General features: G+C 59.8%; 1 protein-coding gene across 6 annotated transcripts in view; it reads left to right on the top strand.

Moving 5' to 3' along the window:
- Positions 1-23,306, top strand: part of PLEKHG5 (pleckstrin homology and RhoGEF domain containing G5) — a 52,507-nt gene that overhangs the window by 26,958 nt on the left and 2,243 nt on the right. For 4 of the 6 annotated variants that reach the window (XM_084962680.1, XM_084962682.1, XM_084962679.1 and 1 more), the window contains exons 3-19: positions 14,800-14,929; positions 16,077-16,179; positions 16,583-16,643; positions 16,969-17,060; positions 17,515-17,651; positions 17,927-18,072; positions 18,615-18,827; positions 18,906-19,094; positions 19,376-19,471; positions 20,134-20,184; positions 20,460-20,609; positions 20,902-21,012; positions 21,152-21,301; positions 21,386-21,523; positions 21,707-21,826; positions 22,952-23,084; positions 23,177-23,292. In XM_084962680.1, coding sequence (XP_084818806.1) covers positions 14,800-14,929; positions 16,077-16,179; positions 16,583-16,643; positions 16,969-17,060; positions 17,515-17,651; positions 17,927-18,072; positions 18,615-18,827; positions 18,906-19,094; positions 19,376-19,471; positions 20,134-20,184; positions 20,460-20,609; positions 20,902-21,012; positions 21,152-21,301; positions 21,386-21,523; positions 21,707-21,826; positions 22,952-23,084; positions 23,177-23,292 — 2,136 coding nt within the window. Of the gene's footprint in view, positions 1-976; positions 1,086-5,746; positions 5,893-14,799; positions 14,930-16,076; positions 16,180-16,582; positions 16,644-16,968; positions 17,061-17,514; positions 17,652-17,926; positions 18,073-18,614; positions 18,828-18,905; positions 19,095-19,375; positions 19,472-20,133; positions 20,185-20,459; positions 20,610-20,901; positions 21,013-21,151; positions 21,302-21,385; positions 21,524-21,706; positions 21,827-22,951; positions 23,085-23,176; positions 23,293-23,306 lie in introns of those variants that run through there. The other 2 variants (XM_084962683.1, XM_084962678.1) reach the window with 2 other exon arrangements.

Here is a 23,306-nt window from a genome sequence, read left to right as displayed (position 1 = left end):
GAATGGAGCAGGACCAGAGAAGCCATGCCAGTATTAGGGGCTCTGGCTGAGGAGTTGAGAGGGGAGAAAGTGAAGGCCTGGGGTGCCTAAGGGTGAGGACAGGGGACCCACCACCTGCAACCTGGCCCCAGGGAGGTCAGGGCTCTGAGGAGGGGAGCTCCCATGAGGAGGGGTCTCCAGCAGCCTGGAAGCCCCCGCCTGGTGAGGGACCTGATGGAGGGGATCTAGAACTGGGCAAGTGCAGCTAGGCCTGAACCCAGCAGTGCCCATCTGGCGAGCTGCGTAATTAGGGAAGCGGGAAGCGGGCCGTGTGCTTGGCGCCCAGCTGCCTGCCTCCTCAGTGGGATCCCTGTGTCCCCAAACACTGCCTCCACTCCCAGTCCCAAGTGCAGAGTTATTTTAAACTCAAAGCTGCTGGGAACCACCAAGGGCGGAATGGCCCCCTCTTTCAGCCTTGATAGGCGTGGGCCAGGAAGAAAGAGGGTGGCTCGGAGATAGGCGGGCCCCTTTCTCAGGCGCCTCGGAGGGCGCAGTTCAGAATCCAGCGGAAGCGAGCCTGGCTTGGGGCGACTCCTGGGGCGGGTTGGGCCTGCGGGTCCCTCTGCCTGGACCCGGGGGTGGGGGTGGGGGTGGACCAGGGTTGGCGGGGGCAGCATCCCCCCGCGGGCCCCCCTCGGAGGCGGGTGAGCCCCCATCTTCAAGCCCAGGTTAAAGACTACAGACTTTGAACTTTCCGCAGGTCTGCAAGGGCAGGCCCCTCGCCCGCAGGCTGGATCCTAGGTCACCCCCAAGCGCCAGCCGGCCTTGCTGCCAGCACTTGGGCCGCGGGGTGGGGCGCCGGGCGCTTCCCGGGATCGCAGCCCCTCCCCCGCCCCAGCCGGGCGCGCGTTGGTACGTCCCGGCCCGCCCAGGTGGTAGCGCCCGCGCCGGCCTACCGTAATTCCCCTACGTCCGGCGCCCCCCGCCGGCGCAGAGCGGACTGAGCCCGCCCCGCGCCTCCGGTGCCCCTCGCTCTGCGGGCCCCGCGGAGCTTTGGCAGCCTAGGCCCAAGCCCCAGCCACTGGAGAGGAGACCCATGTCCCTAGGTGAGTCTCACGGGGGAGCTGGGGTCCGGACAGGGGTGGGTCCGGGCGCTAAGATTCCCCCCGAATTAATGGGCAGAACCCGGGATTGGAGTGTCCCGCATAGTCCTAGGACTGCGGGTGGGTATCGATGGGCCCCACTGGCTCAAACCTCGCTTACTTGAAGATAGAATGGGCTCAAGCGCCCGCCCCCACAGCGGCGCTAGGGCGGAGTGGCTGGGAGAAAAGGTCTTGAGGCCTGTAGGGCCCCGGCCCTGGTGCGAGGGCTGCTGGTGGGGCGAGGGGAGGCGAAGGGGCTTTGGTGCGAAGGGTTCCCCCACTTTGCCGCATCTGGGTGTCCGAGTCGGTCCAGGCGGAAAGTCCCCTCGAGGCCGGCAGGGGGCGCGAGAGCTTCACCTGGGCCTGGCCTGGCACCCGCGACGGGGAAGGGAGGGGAGAGGAAGAGGACCGAGGAAGCCGGGAGAGGACCAAGGAAGCCAGGAGAGGCCCTGGCCCGCCTTGATGAAGGACTGAGAACGGGTGGCCGAGGGGACCCTGGGCCCTACAGATTCCTCCACAACCTTCCCCAGAGTTGGGGGCCCCAGGAGGATTTCACTATTCCTCTGCCCCTTTGCCAGAGTTCAGACACACATTAGGACCCAGCAGCCGGCACCAGATAGAAAATTCTAGAGAACTGGCCAGTGCTCTCTTTGCACAGGCAGGGAAGAGCAGGGGGGTAGGTGGGCCCCAGGAGCAGATCCTCTGCAGCCCAAGCGTGTGCCCTGCCCCACACCCTCCCAAGGAGCCTTTTATGTGACTCTGAAGAGGTGCCAGCAGAAGGCACAGGCTGCCATGCTGGGGTCCTGGCACGTTTGTACAGGGACTGGGCAGGAGGTGAAGTTCGTAGACCACAGCCTCTCTTTCTCTGCCTAGCACCCGTCCCAGCTGGGTGGCTCCCTGGGATGGAAGGGGCCTAGCTGGCTTCTGGAGCTGGTGCAGTGGGGCTGGCCTGCGGAGAGGTTCTGTACATCCCTGCTGTCTGCCAAGCACAGGGCAGGGCCTTAGGGCAGGCTCTGCCTCCAGGTGGACCCCAGAACCTAGGACCAGGGGTAAGGCCCAGGCCTCAGGGAAAGGAGGAGCCAGGTGGGCCATTGGGAGCAGGAGAGCAGCCTGGCAGAGCTGGCTCCTCCCTGGCCACCCTGCCCACATATGCGGCCTCCACCCCTGGGTTTCCAAGGTGCCAGATGGGGCCTCGGGGCTGGTAGGCGCCCATGGGAGCTTAGCTCAGGTTGGAAGCCCCGGGCAGGAAGCCCCAACTCCTGGTTCCAGGCCAGTCTCCTGTGGACAGAGCACGGAGCTGGCCCCAGGCCTTGGCCCAGACCTGTGACCTCTCCTAGATGGGGAGCATCCTCTCCTACTGCAGACCAGGCTGGGGCCCCAACCCATTGTTGGGGGGGGATGACAAAGGCCTCTGCTTTTCCAGGGCTGGGGAGGTGGTGCCAGGCGGGAGTTGCGGGGGGGTGGCGGGGTGGGGGTGCTCCTGCCTTGGAGACTCCATTATTCATCAGCGCCAGCATCTGGTTTCTGGATATCAGTTTCAACAAGCCAGTCCTGACTCATGAGCCTGGAGGTGGGGCTGCGCTGGGGAGGGGGCCCCTCCCCAGGGAGTCAGGGGCTGGGACCTTTGGGACCTGCACTTGGGCTATTTCAGGTCCCTGGTGTTGGGGGGGGTCCTCCCTCCCCTGGTGTAGGGGCCTGGGGCTCCTTTCCTCCCCTGCTACGCAGGGTCCTTAATCCTGTGCTCTTGGCCCTGGGGCAGCAGGGCGCTGGCCTTCCCAGGAGCAGCCCCAGCCCTGACTGGAGGACACAAGCAGGAGCCTGGCTCAGGGAGGGCCAGGACCTGGTCACTCGGGCGACCTCTGATAACCTTCCCTGGGCCCAACCCCGTTAGTCTCCACTTGATGCAACCTGATGATCCCAGGTCAGTGGGCTTGGGACTCTGCCCTGTCGCCAAGGAGGTGGACCTCAAGGCCCTGCTGCCCAAACCAGCACTGGCTGAGCTTCGTGCCCCCACGCCCCCCTGTGCCTGAGGCACACAGGTGAGCGTCCAAAGCAAGAGCACCTGCTTCCCCGCTTACCAGCTGGCGCTGTGGGAACAAGCCACTGTACTTTCCCAAACCTCAGTTTTTTTGTTGAATGGGGATAGTAACAGTATCTCCTCCTTACGGTCTTTGAGAAGAGGAAACAAGATTTGGCACAGGCCTAGCACTTGGGAATGCTCAGTGGGTGGCCTGGGGGGGCAGCCCAGAAGCAGGGGGCAACCCCACCAGGCTTTGAGGTGGAAACTGCCCTGCCTGGGGCCAGCCAGCCAAGGCAACCGTTGCTAGGAGGAAGGAGAGAACCTGCTGTCAGGCGGTGGGGAAAGCTTTGTTGACCACTGGCCTTAGGAAGGGACATCCAGGCCGAGACCTTCCTAGCCCAATGCCCTTGTCTGGCACAACTCCTCTGCCTCCCTTTTTCCACGCATAGCCCATCCATGCTGGGCACCCGTGGTGGCCAGGGCTGCTCTAAGGGCCAAGGATGAAGCACGGGCCAGACAGCCGAGACCCCAGCCTCTGGAGAGGATATTCTGACAGGGAAGGGTGATGATGGAGAAGCGAATGAATGGTCCCTTGTGGCACAGCAGGTTAAAGATCTGGTGTCGTCACTGCTGGTGTCTCGGATCACTGCTGTGGTTCCGATTCGATCCCTGGCCCAGGAACTTCCACATGCTGGAGGCACGGCCAAAACAAAAAGTGAACAAAGAAATAAAATAATTTCAGGTTGGGAGTTCCCATCGTGACTCAGCAGGTTAAGAACCCCACTGGTATCCATAAGGATGTGGGTTCAATCCCTGGCCTTGCTCAGTGGGTTAAGGATCTGGCATTGCCATGAACTGTGGTATAGGTCGCAGATGTGACTCACACATGGCATGGCCGTGGCGTAGGCCAGCAGCTGCAGCTCCAGTTCAACTCTTAGCCTGGGAACTTCCATATGCCATGGGTGCGGCCCTAAAAAGAAAAAAAAAATAACTTCAGGTAGTAATAGATGCTTCAGAGGAAATGATTCAGTTTAAGGGGATTGAGGGTTCCAGGGTGAGGGCCGTTTATTTTGTTAGGAGGGTAAAGGCTGCCTGTGGAGGTAGCATTAAGTCGGGGCCCAGGGTCAGCTATTGAAAGATCCAGGACACAGGGTGTTCCGAGAACACAGAGGGGCGGGCCCTGAGTGTGGTGAGTTGTAGGGCCCAGCATGGCAGGCCTCTTGGGATTTTATTTTAAGCAAGACGGGAAGCGAAGCCGCAGGAAGGTTTGTGGGGGAGTGACATGATCAGGTTTTAGTTTTCATAAGGTTTGCCTATGGTGTGGACAGTGACTCAGGATTTGGGAGCACAGGTGGCCCTTAAAACCTCCTGGCCTGAGTAAATTGCTGTTCCCCCGGAACCTTCAGAAAGACTTGCTCCCGCCACCCTTGTTCCCTGCAGAACCAAACTGAGGAAGCTGCCCGCCAGGGTTTGGTGGTGGTGGTGGGGATGATGACGGCATGGCCCCCTCCCCGGTGGACACTGAGAACCGCCGCAGGAAGGCCATTCCGGAGCCCCAGAGTCAGAAGTCTGGGTGGCAGTCACTTTATCCCCTCGCGATGAATTAGGGTAATAGGGCCTGCCTCCACCTCGCGGGAAGGAGCGATTTGACAGCCTACCGTGTGGACCCCAGCGCCACACCCCAATCCTGGTCGGCGCCCTCTCTGGCTCTGATGAGCGCCCCCTGGCGGTAGGGCACGCGCTTGGCCTTGAGCCCGGAGGGACCAGCCAGGAGCAGCAGGGACCTCCCGGAAAGCTGAGTTGGGCTTCGGGCTTTTCCGACGCCTCGTCTCACTCAGCTCCGGGGGTCGTCCCCAAAGACTGTCCTCTCCAGCCGGCGCACCTGCCCTCCCCCCCGCCCGCCACCTCCACCCGTGCTCACAGCCCTGCTCTGCTCTGTCAACATCATTGTCCTGGGCAGTGGGAGCACGGGTCCCCCGGGGTTGTCGGCGGGCACTAAGACGACCCTCAGTGGGGCCTCTGAGCGCAGGTTGTGTGGCTGGACCGGGGAAGCTGGTGGTCTGAGCAGTGACAGATACCTTGGGCCTGGACAGCAGGGTCTGAGGACTTGGAGGGGGATGTGTCCCTGGTCCGGTCCCCCACTTCTGTCCCCAGCATTAAGGGAGGGAGAAGGGGTCCCCTGGGCTGAGGCTCCGAGGCGGGGGTCCCCAGGACTGGAGGGAGGGGCTGATTCCCTTTTGGCCTGGAGGGACCCTCTGTGCGTTGGGGGTAGGGTGGAGGTCAGAGTAGAGTGGAGCGCCCATGGGGCTGGGCGGGGGTCGGCGTTCCGCGGTCAAGACGAAGGGGATTGTCACCCGCAGGTTCCCCTCCCCCGCCCCTAGCATCCAGGGAGCTCCCCTGGGGGAGGGAGGAGAGGGACCCGCGGAGCCGGGATCTTTGCGCCGGGGGTGGGGCCTGGGGGTCAGAGCGGGGCTGCGGGCTGGAGGGTGTTCCCGGCCCGGGTCCCCCGCCCCCCCAACCCCCGGTCCCGGCGCGCTCGGCGGGCGGGCGCGGCCGCACAATGGCAGGAAGCGGGGCTCCGCGCTTTGTCCGGCGGGCGGGCGACGCAGACCGGCGCTTCCTCCGGCCGCCATGGGGACGGGACCCGGCGTCTCCGGGCGCCGCGCGGCCTCCAGGCCGAGCCCCGGGCTGCCCTCCCGGGACTCGGAGCCCGGCGGGGGCGGGGGTCGAGGCCGCGACGGGGAAGACCAGGTACGGGCGCGGGCTGCCGGGCGGGAGGCCGGGGCGGGCGCGCGCTCCCTCCTCCGCGCGCCTCCAAGCGGATCGGGCACGCGGCGGCCCAGTCCCTGCCCTGGGCGCACACGGCGGCGGGCAGGGGGCAGGCGAGGGGCTGGGGGCGTGAGATGCGTCCCCCACGCCGGCGTCAAGGGCACCAGGCGGCGGAGCGGTCCGCCGGTCCCCGGCCTTTTGTGTCTGGGGCTGACTCCGGACACACCTGTGGCTCCCGGGCCGCCGCGTGGGCCTCCCTCCCCTTTCCTTCCTCTGCCCAGGCCCTGCCCGCACCCCTCCTACTCCTGCCTCTGGCCGCCACCCTGGCCTGACAGGGAAGACTGACTTCTGGTGCCCCCCATCCTAGGGGGTTAGGCTTTACCTTGCTCCCTTAAGGCCCGCCGGCCCCGCCCCGCTATTCTTAAAACTGTCCTCCATCCGCTGCCTTTGGAGATGCGGTGGGCCCTGGGTGTTCCATTCGGTGGGCTCTCCCCTCTTTGGGTTGAATCCTGGGAACTTTGGGCCCTGGGCCCTGCTGTCTGTTCCCAGATGGCAGGGGTGCCGCCACCACGGGCAGCATCAAGGAGGGAGTAACCCTGGCTCCGAGGGAAGGGGGCCAAGAGTCTGGCTTTGGGCAGGGGAGACCCCCTCCCCAACCCCAGAAGGAGCAGTGGGGACCCTGAGGTTTGAGGGTGGAGGTGTGAGAAGTAGAGGGGCAGACACAGTGTGAGCCAGTTCTGCCCACCCCAGCCTCCAGCCCCGGCCTCCCAGTTGAGCAAGCAATTCTCCCTGGGGATCCTTGCAACGTCATCCTCAGCCAGACCTGCTGAACAGATGTGGTTCAGATCCTGGGCCTGACCCTCCTGCAGCGCCTGGTGTCCCTGAGCCTGGGGGCGGGGGGGGGGGGGGGGGGGGGGGAATGGGAGCAGAGGAGGTCAGCCACCAGCTGGGCTCCCATCATTATTATTAGCCTGAGTGTAAGTAGTAACAGCAGTAGTAAGAGGAGGAGGCGGTGAGAACCAAAGCCCACCCCCAGCTCCTGCAGTGCTGGGAAGTGAATCTGCTCATACCCAGGGTCTCACAGGGCAGGGACCCAGTAGATGCATGTTTGTTGACTCTGCCATAAGGACTGAATCTGTGAAATTTGCTCTCTGTATACTGGATTGGTTTGAAAATGAGATTGTGGCACAAAACCAGGGACTTGGACTGGAAGGGCCCCCAAGACCGCCCCTCCCCCTCCACAGAACCCCACAATCTAGCATGACTTCTGCCATGTCAAACCCACCCCCTCCCGTCCACTCTGAGGCCAGGGCCTGGGCAGTTGGTAGGTCCACAGCCGCACTGCCCAGTACCTGGCCTGGCTTCACCAGAAAAAATGAAGCTGCTGGGGAAATGGAGAGAGGCCTGGAAGGGGCTGGGCGGGTGGGGGGGGGAGGCTGTGCCAGGCTGGCTGCCCAGCCAGCTGTGGGTCTCCAGGGAGGAAGGGCCAAGCACTTCCCCAAATTTGTTGTCCAGGGGAGGTGCTCACAGCGGAGATCCCAGCATCTTCAAGGGCAGGCCCTCTGTCTCAAGGGCCCCGGGGAGGGAGGGGTTTTCACACCTTCTTTAGCAGTAGGTCAAAAAAGATAGAAGCAGGAACAGTGGAGTTCCCGCTGTGGTGCAGCAGATCCATCAGAGACATCCCTGGAAGCTGGGATGGAGGGTCAGTCCCCGACCTGGCAGAGCCGGTTAAGGAGCGGCATTGTCCCAGCAGCACCGTAGGTCACAACTGCAGCTCAGATCTGATCCCCGGCCCAGAAACTCCATACTCTTCAGGGCAGCCAAAAGAAAAAAAAAAGAGGAGATGGGATTAAGATGGCGGAATAGAAGGACTGGAGCTCAACTTCTCTCCTAAAAACAACAAAATCCACAACTAAAGACTGAGCAATCTCCACCCAAATGGACCGGAAACCTTAAAAAAGATACCCTACTCCAGAAGAAAAAGAGGAGGCCACATCAAGAGGTAGGAGGGGCCACTTCGTGATATAAACAACCCCATACCTTCTGGGTGGGAAGCTCCACAGACTGGAAACTAACTGGTTCACAGAGACTCACCTACAGGAGTGAGAGTTCTGAGCCACACATCAGACTCTCACGTGTGGAGATCTGGCATGGGGAGAAAGAGCCCCGGAGCATCTGGCACTGAAGGCCAGTGGGGCTTGTGCACAGGAGCTCCACGGGACTGGGGGACACGGAGACCCCATTCTTAAAAGGCACACACAGACTTTCATGTGCACTGGGTCCCAGAGCAGATCGAGATCTCCAAGGCAACCTGGGTCAACCTGACCACAGTTCTTGGAGGACATCCTGGGAAAACAGAGGTGAATGTGGCTTGTTGTGAGGGAAGGACATTGAAAGCAAGGCTCTCTGGATATTCAGCAGCAGTGCCTTTCTCTGGAGGGGGCCATTTTGGGAAAATCTGGCCCCACCCATCAGTCAGCCACTGAGAAGCCCCGGGGCAAACAGCAACCCAGGTGGGATCACAGCCCCACCCCTCAGTAAATGGCTACCTAAAGACCCCTCAGGCACCCAGCTGCCTCTAATCCCATCCGGAGACAAAGCCCCACCCACCAGAGGGATTAGAATCGGCTCCTCCTACCAGGGGGCAGGCATCAGTCCCTCCCATCAGGAAGCCTACAGCAAGCCCCCATACGGACCTCAGCCACAAGGGGGGCAGACACCAGAAGTAAGAGAGGCTCAACTCTATTATCTGTAAGAAGGTCACCACACCAAAAACCTATAAAAATGAAAAGACAGAGGATGTAACTCAGATGAGGGAGAAAGGAAAACCCCAGAAAAACAACTAAGCCATGAGGAGATTCTCAGCCTCCAGGAAAAAGACTTTAGACTGTTGATGCTGAAGATGATGCAAGATGTTGGAAATACACTGGAGGCAAAAATGGATAACTTACAGGAAATACTGACCAAAGAGATACAAGATATAAAACTTAAAACAAGAAGAGATGCAAAATACAATAATTGAAATAAAAAATTATCTAGAAGCAGCCAACAGCAGAATACAGGAGGCAGAAGAACGAATAAGTGAGGTGGAGGACAGACTAGTGGAAATTACGGATGCAGAACAGAAAAGAGAAAAAAGATTGAAAAAAAATGAAGAGAATCTTAGGGAACTCTGGGACAACGTTAAACGCACCAACATCTGTATTATAGGGGTGCCAGAAGGAGAAGAGAGAGAGAAGGAGACAGAAAAAATATTCCAAGAGATAATAGCTGAAAATTTCCCTAACATGGGAAAGGAACCACTCACTCAAATCCAGGAGGCACAGCGAGTACCATATAAAATAAACCCAAGGAGGAACACCCCGAGACACATACTAATCAAACTGACCAAAATTAAAGACAAAGAGAAAATCTTGAAAGCAGCAAGGGAAAAGAAACAAGTAACATACAAGGGAACCCAGATAAGGCTATCGGCAGATTTTTCAGCAGAAACTCTGCAGGCCAGAAGGGAGTGGCATGATATACTCAACGTGGTGAAAGGAAAAAACCTCGAACCAAGATTACTCTACCCAGCAAGGCTCTCATTCAGATTTGAGGGAGAAATCAAAACCTTCACAGATAAGCAAAAGCTGAGAGAATTCAGCAACACTAAACCAGCCTTACAACAAATACTAAAGGAACTTCTATAGGCAGAAAAGAACAAGAGAAGAAGGAAAGGAAAAAGAGCAGCAAAAACAAATCCAAAGTAATTAATAAAATGGCAATAAGAACATACATATCAATAATTACCTTAAAAGTGAATGGACTAAACGCCCCAGCCAAAAGACATAGACTGGCTGAATGGATACAAAAACAAGACCCATATATATGCTGTCTTCAAGAGACCCACTTCACTTCTAGGGACACATACAAATTGAAAGTGAGAGAATGGAAGAAAATATTTCATACAAACGGGGATCAAAAGAAACAGCTGTTCTGGAGTTTCTGTCATGGCTCAGTGGTTAACGAGTCCGACTAGAAACCATGAGGTTGCAGGTTCGATCCCTGGCCTTGCTCAGAGGGTTAAGGATCCGGCGTTGCCATGAGCTGTGGTATCCGACGCAGACGTGGCTCGGATCCCACGTTGCTGTGGCTGTGGTGTAGGCCGATGGCTACAGCTCTGGTTAGACCCCTAGCCTGGGAACCTCCAGCGGGTGCAGCCCTAGAAAAGGCGGGGAAAAAAAAAAAAGAAACAGCTGTTCTGGCCGAAGGGTGCTCGTCACCCCGGCCTCAGCCCTGAGAGACACATGAAGCCCATTGAAGAGGGTGTGAAAGTGCAGGGCATCTGGTGCCCAGGCTGCCATTGGGAATATGGGCCGTAATGCCCAGGGCCAGCCCCCTGGAGGCAGTGCCCTCCTCAGTCTTCCAGCTGTCATCTCAGTGTCCCTCTTCTCTTTTTTGTCTGATGGAAGAGTAGAGGGGACACGAGAGCCCAAACAGCCAGCATCAAACTATACTTGATTCCCTCTTGTCTGCACAGCCCCCTGGGCTGCCCCAGGGCCAGCCTCCCCCACTCCTCTGTCCCTTCTCCACCACCCAAGAGAGGGTGGAAATGTGATGAAAATATGGGATGTGGGGCTACATATCCCGTCTTCAAATCCTGACTCCACTAGCTGTGTGATCTTAGACAAGCCACATAACCTCTCTGAGCCTCGCTTTCCTCTTGGGTAAAATACAGTCAGAGACAGCCCTTCCTTTCCAGGATGAGGAGCCCTCAGTGCAGCCCCAGGCACATGATGAACGCGTTATGCATGATCCGACTTTTTCAGCTTCCTCCTCCCTCCTCTCTCGGGCCACCTTCTCTGCTGTCTAAGCCATCCTCACCCTGTCTGTCACCTGGAAACTCTCGAATGGGCTCTCTCCAGCCCAGATGTCCCGCGGTCCTCCATCACGCCTCTTCATCATGGAGCCAGCACGGAGGGAGTGGCTAGGACTGGAGAGATGGCAGTGAGCTGGACAGACCAAAATTGCTGTCCTTGTAGGGCTGACGGGAGGCAGAGGCGACAAAGCCAAAACACACAGATGTCTGCTGCAGAAAGCGTGAAGGAGAGAAGGGAGGGTGGCGGGGAGCATGGAGGAGTGGAGACCTTAGACGGGCAAGAAGGTGAGTTTCCAGTGAAGACCTGCAGGAAGGGAGGCAGCTGGTCGTTGCAGGATCTAGGGAAAAGCATTTCCAACTGAGGGACTGGCAGATGCCAAGGCTCAGAGGTGGGGCACGGCTGAAGAAGCAGGTCGGAAATGCCCTAAGAGGGAGTTCCCATCGTGGTTCAGTGGTTGACGAATCCGTCTAGGAACCATGAGGTTGCGGGTTCGGTCCCTGCCCTTGCTCAGTGGGTTAAGGATCTGGCGTTGCCGTGAGCTCTGGTGTAGGTCGCAGACGCGGCTCGGATCCTGCGTTGCTGTGGCTCTGGTGTAGGTCGGCGGCGACAGCTCCTATTTGACTCCTAGCCTGGGAACCTCTATATGCCTCGGGAGTGGCCCTAGAAATGGCAAAAAGACAAAAAAAAAGAAAAGAAAAAAGAAATGCCCTAAGAGGAATTGCTGCTGCTGTGACAAAACGGGATCTGAGGCATCGCTGTAGTGCCAGGACCTGGGTTCGATCCCCACCTGGTACAGTGGGTTAAAGGATCCGTGTTCCCCCAACTGCGGTGTAGGTCGCAGCTGTGGCTCAGAAATGACCTCTGAACCAGGAACTCCATATACCATGGGGCGGCCCAAAAAGACAAAAAAAAAAAAAAAAAAAAAAAAAGCCGTATGATACCACTTACATGTGGAACGCAGGAGCTCCCTGGCAGCTTAGTGGTTTGAGGATCCGATGTTATCACTGCTATGGCACAGGTTGGATCCCTGGCCCAGGAACTTCCACCTGGCCGTGGATGCAGCCAATAAATAAATAAACAAAACACAGATAGGGAGTTCCCGTCGTGGTGCAGCAGAAAGAAATCTGACTAGGAATCATGAGGTTGCAGGTTCGATCCCTGGCCTCGCTCAGTGGGTTAAGGATCTGGCATTGCTGTGGCTCTGGTGAAGGCCAGCAGCTACAGCTCCGATCAGACCCCTAACCTGGGAACCTCCGTATGCTGCGGGTGTGGCCCTAGAAAATACAAAAAAAAAAATAAAAATAAAAATACAAAGAACATGTCAGAGAGGGCAGGAGACCAGTGGCGGCAGTGGAGGGAGCCAGGATGGGAGAGCAGGTGTGGGGGCCAGGTTACCAGCTGGAGGGGGGGATGGGTCGTGTTGCAGGGTTTTGAGGAGGTACACAGGACTCTTGTGGTTGTTCATGGAGAACAGACTGGGGTCAAGGGTCAAGGGCAGAAGTGGGAGGCCAGCCTTGCGGCCTTGTCCTCCAGTGGAGGGTCGGTGGGGATGTGGCAGAGGTGGCCTGGAGGGGGTGGCTGGGTTGAAGCTTTGGATGGTAAGGGTGGAGCTGGCAGAGCTGTTCACCTGGATGGGGAATAACAGAAAGCTCCCAGGGAACGCCCTAGGGTGGCCCTAGTGAATCCGGGTGGCTTTAGAGCAGCAGAAGTTTTGAAGTTCTTCCGGGGCGCAAGGAGGTAAGGATCTGGCGTTGTCGCCGCAGTGGCACGGGTTTGCTCCCTGGCTTGGGAACATCTGCATGCCACAGGCACGGCCAAAAAAAAGAAAAAAGTGTTGGGAGAAGAATAACAGAAGTTTATTCTCTCCGAGTCCCAGGTTGCGGTGTTGGCGGTGAGGGGAGAGGCCTTCCTTGCTTCTTCCGGCTTCTGGCACCTCCAGGGCTTGTAGCTGCCTCCCTCTACCTGCTGCCTCTGTGGTTACATGGCCTTCTGCCCATGGGTCCTGTCTCTGTCTCTCTTTTTGTTGTTGTTTTTGGCTGTGCCCGTAGCATGTGGAAGTTCTTGGGCCAGGGATCGAACCCAGTGATCGACCAGAGCCGTTGCAGTGGCAACGCAGGATCCTTCACCACTAGGCCACCAGGGAGCTCCTCTACTCCATAAGGACACCAGTCCTGTGCCTGCCCTTACTCTGTGCTGGATGGTTCCCGACCCCGGCGTGACCGCATCCTAACTCATGACATCTGCCATGACCCTGAGTCCGATAAGGTCCCATTCTCCAGCACAAGGGCTTAGGACTGCCCCTGTTTTTGTGGGGGACTCAATCCAACCCACGACACCACCCCTGGAAGGTGTGGTCAGTAACTCGAATAGAGGGACCAGGTGGAAAAGTTTGGGAGGGCATGTGCGGCTGTCTCAAGTGTGAGATGTTTGCTGGGCTCCATGGGGAGAATGGAGAAAGTTGGTCCAGGGTCCGGGGCGAGGTCCAGACTGGAGATCTCCCTCTGGGAGCCCTCGGCATGAGACTAGCTGAGTCCCTGGTGGGTGGATGCAGACGGAGAGAGGGCAGGAAGCAGGCGGGGGCCTGGGAGGGGAGAGAACCAGCAGAGCATGGACGCTGGGGGCTGAGGAAGAAATGGTTTCTAAGAGACCCCCTGTGTCAAATGCTGGATCCTGGGAGGGCAGACAGAGGACTTAGAAATGTGCGTGTCCTTGGGGACCTGAGAAGAGTAAATCGAGGAAGGGTTAGGAAGTTGATGGAAGAGGTCTGAGAGAAAATGGAAGAATTAGAACACCTGGGAGTTCCCTGGTGGCTCAGTGGGTTAAGGACCTGGGGTTGTCCCTGCTGTGGCTCTGTTCACTGTGGGGCGCAGGCTCAGTCCCTGGACCGGGAACTTTCTCATGCGGCGGGTGTGGCCAAAAAAGAGAAAAAAAGAAAATCTCCAATTGCAACTGTCATAGTAATACTTGATTTAGGTAAGAGTCATCCTTGAGGTTTCAAGCCCTAGATTGTAAGATTTCTGGTGAACACCTGGAAAGTGACACCTCATAGTGTCACCCCAGGATGACTTGTGTAGTACAAAGAGATAAGGGACTTTACAAAGGACGGCAAGGTCCCCAGATGATCTGGCAGCTGGGGACATCGAGGAGGACACAGACTGCTCTCTGGTGTCCGTGCTCAAACGCTCAACCTGAAACTCCACAAGACCTACAGATGAATCCACTTGGAGGGGCTTTTTGCCAGACCACTGTCTTGGCTGCCTCAAAGACATCCATGTCATGGGAGTTCCCGCTGTGGCTCAGTGGGTTAAAGATCTGGCATTTGGAGTTCTCATTGTGCCTCAGCAGTAGCAAGTCCACCTAGTATCCGTGAGGTCATGAGTTCGATCCCTGGCTTTGCTCAGTGGGTTAAGGATCTGGCGTTGCCAGGAGCTGCGGTGTAGGTCACAGACATGGCTTGACTGTGACGTAGGCCGGCAGCTGTAGCTCCAATTGGACCCCTAGCCTGGGAACCTCCATATGCTGCGAGTGGGGCCCTGAAAAGCAAAAGCAAAAAAAAAAAAGCCCAGGCTTTACCTGGGCAGATGCCAACACCATCCTGACTCCTGCATTAGCCCTTTCACGCCCTAACTTAGAAATCCAGGTGGGGTCAGCTATTGTGAGCCAGACAGGGCACAGGATTGAGGGCAGAGGCCCTGGGCACGGAGGAGGGGAAGGACGCTCAGACCCTGCCTTGGGTCAACTCAGTGGCAGCCTTGGCATCATTTTTTGGTGGCCTCTCTGCCTCGCAGCGCCACCTCGTGGTGACTTACTCCAGGTCTCCACCCTTGCCACCACGTCCTTGGCAGGCAGGGCTTTGCTTTCTCTGTGTCCCCAAGAATGGCCGCCTCGTAGGTGCTTGGGGAACTTTCGATGGATGAAATAATGGGCACAGGCACTCTGTGGGGAATGGACGGACGTTGGGGCCAGGAGCCCCAGGAACGTGAACCGCAGTGGTCGGGACCCACCCGTCTCCCCGGCCTTCCCCACACAGGTATGCCACCACGCCGACTGCCAGCAGCTGCACCGCCGGGGGCCCCTCAACCTCTGCGAGGCCTGTGACAGCAAGGTCCACAACGCCATGCATTACGATGGGCACGTCCGCTTCGACCTGCCCCCGCAAGGTGAGCTTTAGGAGGGGGTCTGACCCGGGCCCTGGAGCCACCGTGTCTGGTAACTGTCGGAATCAGGCCAGGGCCATCAGAAGGGTGATCGGAGACAAGGAAGCCCGAGTCCCCACCCGTCCCTTTTGTTCCACAAGGTTTTTTGTTTTTTGTTTTGTTGTTTGTCTTCTTAGGGCCATGCCCACGGCATATGGAGGTTCCCAGGCTATGGGTCCAATCGGAGCTACAGCTACCGGTCTACACCACAGCCACAGCAATGCCAGATCCGAGCCGCATCTGCGACCTACACCACAGCTCACGGCAACGCCAGATCCTTAACCCACGGAGCGAGGCCAGGGATCGAACCCGCATCCTCATGGATACTAGTCGGGTTCATGACTGCTGAGCCACAATGGGAACTCCTGTTTCACAAGTTTTTTAACAAGAGAAAAAGTTGGGGCTCCCCAGCCCGAGGGCAAGACTGTCTCCACCAGTGCCAGCTCCTTCTTGATGGGCCCGCACATCCCACAGCTGCCCCTGCCCCTTCCGGGTCCCCGACCAGCAAGGAGAAGCCCCCTTCCCTCTTGTGCTCAGGACAGGGGATGTCTGCGCAGATTCTCCAGCCCAGGCTGCCCGTGAGCAGAGGCAGTGGGCGAGGGCGGGTGGGGAGGGACTTGCAGCCAGAAACAAAAAACCCCTCCTGCTGACCAGGGACCACCTACTGGCTATGTTGGATGGCTTTGTCTCCTTTCCCAGCTGGTCAGAGGGACAAAAGGACTCTTCCCCTCTCCTAGGGCCCCTTGGGACTTTGGGTGTGGTCACAGCGCTGGGGGAGGGAACACCTTCAAGAAAGAGCCATGGCCTTTGGTCCTTTCCTGCAACAACCCCAGGGCAGGGCTTCTTTCTCCCTATTTTATAGATGGGTAAACTGAGACCACAGGTGGATTTGTATTGGGGGGCAGGGCATTACCCGGGGTGTCTTCTTGAGTCTGGGGGTAGATAAGTGCTAAGCAGTGACTGAGTCCTTTATTGTCACAGAACTGAGGGGCCCTGGCTAGTTGGGGGTCAGTCGTAGGCTGTGGTCTCTCTGGAGACGGCCCATGGCGGAAGGCTAAGGAGGGGGCTGGGGAGGGAGCAGCCACAACCCCACTCCCGCTTTACTCCAAAGGCTCTGTCCTGGCTCGGAACGTGTCTACCCGGTCATGCCCCCCACGCACCAGCCCTGCCATGGACCTGGAGGAGGAGGAGGAGAGCTGTATGGATGCCAAAGGGTAGGTGAGGGGTCGGCGGGCGGACCCAGCAGACACCTGGGAGGGTCCCAAGGCTGGGTCTCAGATCACCGGTCCAGGGACCAGAGGGTTTTCTGAAGAGCTGCCTGGAGACCCCTCCTGGGCCCTGATTCCCAGAGGGCAAGCCTCCAAGGTCTTCTGGGATCACGCTGCCCCTGACTAGGGATCACGCTGCCCCTGACTAGGTACCCTGGGTGTGACTCCCAAGTTGGCCACTAGAGGGCGCACAGCCCCTGGTGGGCCCTGGCTTGCCTGCAGCAAACCTGAGTTACCTGGTTACTCAGGGTGGAAAGGCCAAGGGCAGCCAGCCAGGGCCCACTCACATCCCACCCTGGGGAGGGCCTACCCACGCCTCCAACCTCTGCCCTCACCGGCTTCCTTGCAGGGACCGGAGGAGCACGGGCCTGAAACTCTCCAAGAAAAAAGCCAGGAGGAGACACACAGATGTAAGGAGCCGCCAGGCTGGGAGAGCGGGCAGCCGACAGCCTCTCCCCTTTCTATTCCCTGAACCCCAGGGCCAGGGATGGGGCCGGGGTGGGCCTGTGCCTCCTTCGCCGCCCTGCCTTGCATCCCAGCCCTGCCCGCCTTGGCCCAGGTGGGGGATGCTCAGAAGCATCTGCCTCCTGTCGTGGGGGAGCTGGGGGCCTCCCTGGGACAGACGAGGGCTGGGAGATCCCTGCGCTCACTCCCCTGCTGGGGTTCCCATCTGGGGCCCTGGGGTGCAGAGGGGAAGGGATGAGAGGTGCAGAACTGAGACCCCTGTCCTCTCAGGACCCAAGCAAGGAGTGCTTCACCCTGAAATTTGACCTGAACGTGGACATCGAGCCGGAGATTGTACCGGCCATGAAGAAGAAGTCGCTGGGGTAGGGCTTGGTTGGCCCCCGGGGCAGTGGGGCTGAGGGGGCAGGTACGCCTGTGTCTGTGTGGTGGGCTGTGAATGAGGGGGTCCCCCTCTTGTGGGCACCATGTGCTGTGCATCCCCAGGTGAAGGGACGGGCCATGAGGGCCTGTGTGTGTATTCCGACCCCTGCACGTGTGGCCCAGTCCCCAGGGGTGGTTGGGTGTGGACGGCGAGGTCACAGTGTCTGCCCTGGTGTGTAGACAGGAAAGTGTGCGGGCCTGGGTGGTTGGCTTGTGTGTGGACGTGTGCAGGAGCGTGTGATCCTCTGTGCGCAGGTGTGTGTGTGCCCATCAACCTGTGTGTGACCCCGTGGGTGTCTCCCCCTTCCTCGGGGCAGGCAGGACGGAGCAGGGGCTGCAGATCGGGTGGGATGCCCGTGACCGCCCCCAGCATCCACACGTCCTGTCCTGGGCCAGGGAGGTGCTGCTGCCGGTATTTGAAAGGAAGGGCATTGCCCCGGGCAAAGTGGATATCTTCCTGGACCAGTCCAACACACCCTTGTCCCTCACCTTCGAGGCCTACAGGTTCGGGGGACACTACCTTCGGGTCAAAGGTGAGCAGACGACCAGGCGGGCAGGGTAGCTGGGGTCTGGCTGGGTTCCCTTGGGATGGGTGCCTCTTGCCAGGCTCAGGTTCCCGTTGGCCATGGCCTTGAGCAGGCTCATTACCATACAGGTGTCTCTGCTGGGATGGGCACTGGCAGGGCGGGGCTTCGGGGGAGGGCAGCTAGGCCTCGGTTTGGATCCTCGGGGGAGAGAGGACTGGGGCCCCCTCCTCCACTGAGCCTGGGTGTTGAGGTCCTCTACCTGTCCCCTGATGCGACCCCAGCCAAGCCAGGGGATGAGGGGAAGGTGGAGCAGGGGGTGAAGGACTCCAAGTCGCTGAGTCTGCCAATCCTGCGGCCTACTGGGGCTGGGCCCCCCACCCAGGAGCGCGTGGACCCCCAGATCCGCCGGGAGAGCCTGGACATCCTGGTGAGGAGGGGCTGTGTCAGGGCTGGGGGTGGGGAGGGCGACCTGCTGTTCCCTCTGGGGGCCTCTATCTCCCCTTTTGTGAATGGGGCTGGCTCTGAGAATACAGGGCCCTCTCTGGGTCTAACCACATGCCAAGGTGATCAGAGAGTCTACTCGTGCCCGAGGAGTCTGTGCCTTGTGTCTAAGCCGACACTGTGGGGAGCGGGGGGCGAGGCTGTGTGTGTTACTGGCTGTGTTCATGACTGCATGTCAGGGGTCGCCTTGGACCCGTGCTTCTAAGTGCAGCTGAGCACGTGTGACCCTGAGTGTTCTCCCCACCTGCTTCAGGCCACTGGTCGGGGGTGGGGGGCGGGGGGTGGCCCAGCTGTATCTGTCAGGACCTCCAGCCCCCAGAACATGCGTAGGTCTCAGGAGCAGTGGCCTCCCAGCGTGGGGGGGCCTGCAGAGACCCTTCCAGGCCAGCCTGAGGTCCTGGAAACCCACTGTGGGGTGGGGCCCTGGGGTCAGGGTGGGTCTGGCCTTGACCACGGCTCCCCGGCCAGGCCCCCGGCCGCCGACGAAAGAACATGTCAGAGTTCCTGGGGGAGGCGAGCATTCCTGGGCAGGAGCCCCCCACGCCTTCCAGCTGCTCTCTGCCCAGTGGCAGCAGTGGTGGCAGCAGCAGTAGCGGTGGCAGCGACAGCTGGAAGAACCGGGCAGCCAGTCGCTTCAGCGGCTTCTTCAGCTCAGGCCCCAGCACCAGCGCCTTCGGCCGGGTATGTGGCCCCGTGGGCCCTGGGGCAGGGCAGCTGGCTGGCCCTGCCCCCTGCCTCTGACCCCGGGGTTCCTTTCAGGAGGTGGACAAGATGGAGCAGCTGGAGGGCAAGCTGCATGCCTACGGCCTCTTTGGGCTGCCCCGGCTGCCGCGGAGGCTGCGCTTCGACCAGGACTCATGGGAGGAGGAAGGCGACGAGGAGGAGGACGAGGACAACGCCTGCCTGCGGCTGGAGGACAGCTGGCGGGAGCTCATTGACGGGCATGAGGTGGGTGCTGCCCCTTCCCTCAGGGGAGGGGGGCGTTATCCCCCAGCTCCACGGGGCCCTTCCTAGGGTGACAGGATGTTCCACTGGGCAGCCCTCTGGGCTGCTGGCATCATTAACCCATTAAGAGCAGGCGAAAGTGTGTGCCGCTCGGCCTAGCCCTTGAGGGACCTCCGCGGCTCCACTGGGGAAAAGGGAGCCTGTGGGGCGGCTCGCCCTTCTGCTCTGCTCCGCCCGCTCCTCGAGCTCTTGGGGCTCCTGGAGACACTCTGCCCTTCCCACAGAAGCTGACGCGGCGGCAATGCCACCAGCAGGAGGCGGTGTGGGAGCTCCTGCACACAGAGGCCTCTTACATCAAGAAACTGCGGGTGATCACCAACGTGAGTGGGGGGCCCCCCAGAGCCACCCTGCCCTCCCCCCGCATGGCCTCCTCCAGATGCCGCAAGCCGAATGTGGGCCTTTTCAGAAAGAGCAGGTGCCAGGCAACAAAGCGGGGCAGGGGGAGTGGGAGAAGGGCTGCCCCCGGAGATGGAGGTGATTCCTGGGAGGGGCCTTAGGGCCAGTTTGTCAGGTTGAGCTACACAGACCTCGTCCTTTCTCTCATCAGTCAATGGCTCTTTCTAAGCACCTGCTGTGTGCCAGGTGCCAGGCAGCCCACACCCTAGACGGGAGACAAAACGGGTAGACACGGGGGGAGGGGGGTGTAAGGACGGAAGCCTGGCGGGAGCATCTGTCCTGGGCTCGTGGGTGCAAGGAAGGCACCCTCTGGGCAGAAGCTTGGAGACTGAGCTAGGGCAGAGCTGGAGGAGAGTTCCAGGTGTGGGCAAGGGCACTCTCCCTGAGCTTCTCTCCAGGCAGGGTCTGGGTGGGAGGACCCCTAGGGGAGCAGGGTCTATTCTCAAAGGGCGAACCCTCTCTGACCCAGACTGCCTCAGGGCCTCCTGGGATGGGGAAGGGGTAGAGGAGAGCCTAAGAGTCTGGGTGGGGCCTCGGGACTGGGACAGCGTCCCCCCCCCCAGCGGCGTGCTCCCTGCGCCTACAGCTGTTCCTGTGCTGCCTCCTGAACCTGCAAGAATCTGGGCTGCTGTGTGAGGTGCGGTACTGGGAAGTAACGGGATAGGGGAGGGGCTGAAGCAAGGGAGGGGCTCGCTAGTGGAGTAGGTGAGGGGCGGGGCCTGCCCTCAAGGGGTGGGGCTGAAAAAGGTGGGGTGGCCAGGGGGCGGGGCCTGTCGCTAGGGGGCGGGGCGGGGAGAAAGTTGGAGAGGCTACTGGTGGAGTGAGGGGTAGGGAAAGGGGTTAAACAAGGATCGGTGGGCGGGGCCTGGGAGGGGGCGAGGCCGAGCGCACCTCCCTCCCACCCGCCCCCAGGTGGAGGTGGAGCGTCTGTTCAGCAACATCCCGGAGATCGCGCGGCTGCACCGCGGGCTGTGGGGCAGCGTGATGGCGCCGGTGCTGGAGAAGGCGCGGCGCACGCGGGCGCTGCTGCAGCCTGGGGATTTCCTCAAAGGCTTTAAGATGGTACGGCTGGGTCGTCGCACACAGGCAGGGACACTGAGGCCGGGCTGGAGCGCCAGTCTCATCCCGTCACCCCAACCTCTCCCTGACCAGTGCCCTGAAGGACCCCTAGCGATGATGTTCCCTAGTGGCGAGGTACCCTTGCTACCTGGCCGAGGGCGATCGCTTTCGCGGAGGCTGTTTCCTGAAACCAGGGATCCTAAGCTTGGCCCTGGGAGTGGTCGCAGAAGGGAGAAGCTCGTGCAGGGCGCAGCCCGCGGGGAGCACGAGTAACTGGTGCTGTGTTTGTGCGCAGTTCGGCTCCCTCTTCAAGCCCTACATCCGATACTGCATGGAGGAGGAGGGCTGCATGGAGTACATGCGCGGCCTCCTGCGCGACAACGACCTCTTTCGGGCCTACGTCACGGTGAGGGCGGGTCGGGCTCGCTTGTGGGCAGGGGCCCTGGACGGTGGGCCCACCTGGGCTGCAGGTGCATGGGGGGTGGGGATGGGGCAGGCGGTGGGCGGAGCTTGCCCTGAGCCCCGCCCCCGCCTCCCTGTCGCAGTGGGCGGAGAAGCACCAGCAGTGCCAGCGGTTGAAGCTGAGCGACATGCTGGCCAAGCCCCACCAGCGGCTCACCAAGTACCCGCTGCTACTCAAGTCGGTGCTGAGGAAGACAGACGAGCCGCGCGCCAAGGAGGCCATCGTCACCATGGTAACTAGGACAGGCGGGCCGGTCCCTCCCTGGCTCGCAGCCCCTCCCGACCCCAGGCCTGAGCTGCCCTGGCCCGCCCCGCAGATCGGCTCGGTGGAGCGCTTCATCCACCACGTGAACACGTGCATGCGGCAGCGGCAGGAGCGGCAACGGCTGGCGGCCGTGGTGAGCCGCATAGATGCCTACGAGGTGGTGGAGGGCAGCAACGACGAGGTGGACAAGGTGGGTGCCTCTGTCCTTGACGCGGAGCGGGGGCGGGGGGAGTGAGGAAGGACCTGGTCCTGCTGGGAGCGAGGAAGGGCCAAACTGGCAGACGGGGCTGGGCTGGGAATCTCAGTTGAGGACCCTCAGCTGGGATGAGGAGCCAGCCCCTGACCTGACCCGCACCTGCCCCCCACCTCCCAGCTCCTGAGGGAATTTCTCCATCTGGACCTGACAGCGCCCATCCCTGGCGCCTCCCCTGAGGAGACACGACAGCTGCTGCTGGAAGGGAGCCTGAGGATGAAGGAGGGGAAGGACAGCAAGGTGACTCCAGGGACCACCACACACCTGGGCCTTGCCCCACCCCTCTTGCCCTGTGGGTTTGGACCCCACCCCTTCCTTCCAACCTTCCCCTCCCTAGACAGCTGCCCAGTCACTTGGGTGGCAGTTCAAGAATTAGTGACTTGAGCAGTTCCCATCATGGCTCAGCAGAAAGGAATCTGCCTAGCATCCATGAGGACGCAGGTGCGATCTCTGGCCTTGTTCAGTGGGTTAAGGATCCAGTGTTGCCGTGAGCTGTGATGTAGGTCGCAGACGCGGCTCGGATCTGGCATTGCTGTGGCTGTTGTGTGGAGCCCAGCAGCTACAGCTCCAATTGGACCCCTAACCTGGGAATATCCGATGTGGCCCTAAAAAAAAAAATAAAGAAAAAAATCTAGTGACTTGAGTTTCCATTATAGCTCAGCCAGTTAAGAACCCGACATAGTGTTGATGAGGATGCGGGTTCAATCCCTGGCCCTGCTCAATGGGTTAAGGATCAGGCATTGCCACAAGCTCTGGCGTAGGTTGCAGATGAGGCTCGAATCCAGCATGGCTGCGGCTGTGGCTGTGGCTATGGCTGTAGCATAGGGCGGTGGCTGCAGCTCCAATTCGACCCCTGGCCTGGAAACTTCTGTATGCCCTCGTGTGCAACCGTAAAAACAGAAAAAAGAACAACCTAGTGACTTTATGATCACATGAGGAATGATTATCTGCCTGCAGTTTACTCTTTACAAACACAGCGGCAGGATCCCAGCCCTTCAGGTGCCATTCTAGCCCACTTGTCAGTGCCACATGCATTCCTGGTGGGAGGGATGGGGCCCTTTCCATGAGCAGGCCAGAAACATGCCACTGCCCTGTTAATTTTTCAGGTGCCGTGTAAGCCAGAGCCTACAAACCATGATTTTAAAATCACCTCCCTTTTCTTCTCTCATGTAAACTTTTAACTGAAATGAATCACAAGCATATTGCTCAGTGAAAGAAAGTCCTCTTACTCTTCCTTTTAATTTTTCTCTCCGGCCCGTAGGGGTTGAGCACAGGGAGGTATTTGACTAACTCTGAGTCCCCTTGGGACAGGCTGAGGGTCCCTGTCCTGGCCCTGACCTCTGGCTTCCCCTGCCTCTACCCCAGATGGATGTGTACTGCTTCCTCTTCACGGACCTGCTCTTGGTGACGAAGGCAGTGAAGAAGGCTGAGAGGACCAAGGTCATCAGGCCACCGCTGCTGGTGGACAGGATCGTGTGCCGGGAGCTTCGGGACCCTGGTGAGGAGCCGGGCCCCCGGCCTCTGGGCAGGGCTTGTGATGGGCAGGGGCCATGGTCTCAGCCGACACTGATGCAAGCGGTTCCTCCCCAGGCTCCTTCCTCCTCATCTACCTGAACGAGTTCCACTGCGCTGTGGGGGCCTACACGTTCCAGGCCAGCGGCCAGGCTTTGTGCCGTGGCTGGGTGGATGCCATCTACAATGCCCAGGTGAGAGCGGAACA

The sequence above is a fragment of the Sus scrofa genome, chromosome 6 (genome assembly GCF_054392235.1).
Source record: "Sus scrofa isolate SSC_HxYL_T2T_F1_AM1 chromosome 6, Sscrofa_HxYL_maternal_Yorkshire_Landrace_v2.0, whole genome shotgun sequence".
In the NCBI taxonomy this organism is placed as follows: Eukaryota; Metazoa; Chordata; class Mammalia; order Artiodactyla; family Suidae; genus Sus; species Sus scrofa.
The sequence above is the reverse complement of the archived record's forward strand: the minus strand, read 5'-3'. Positions and strand labels throughout refer to the sequence as shown.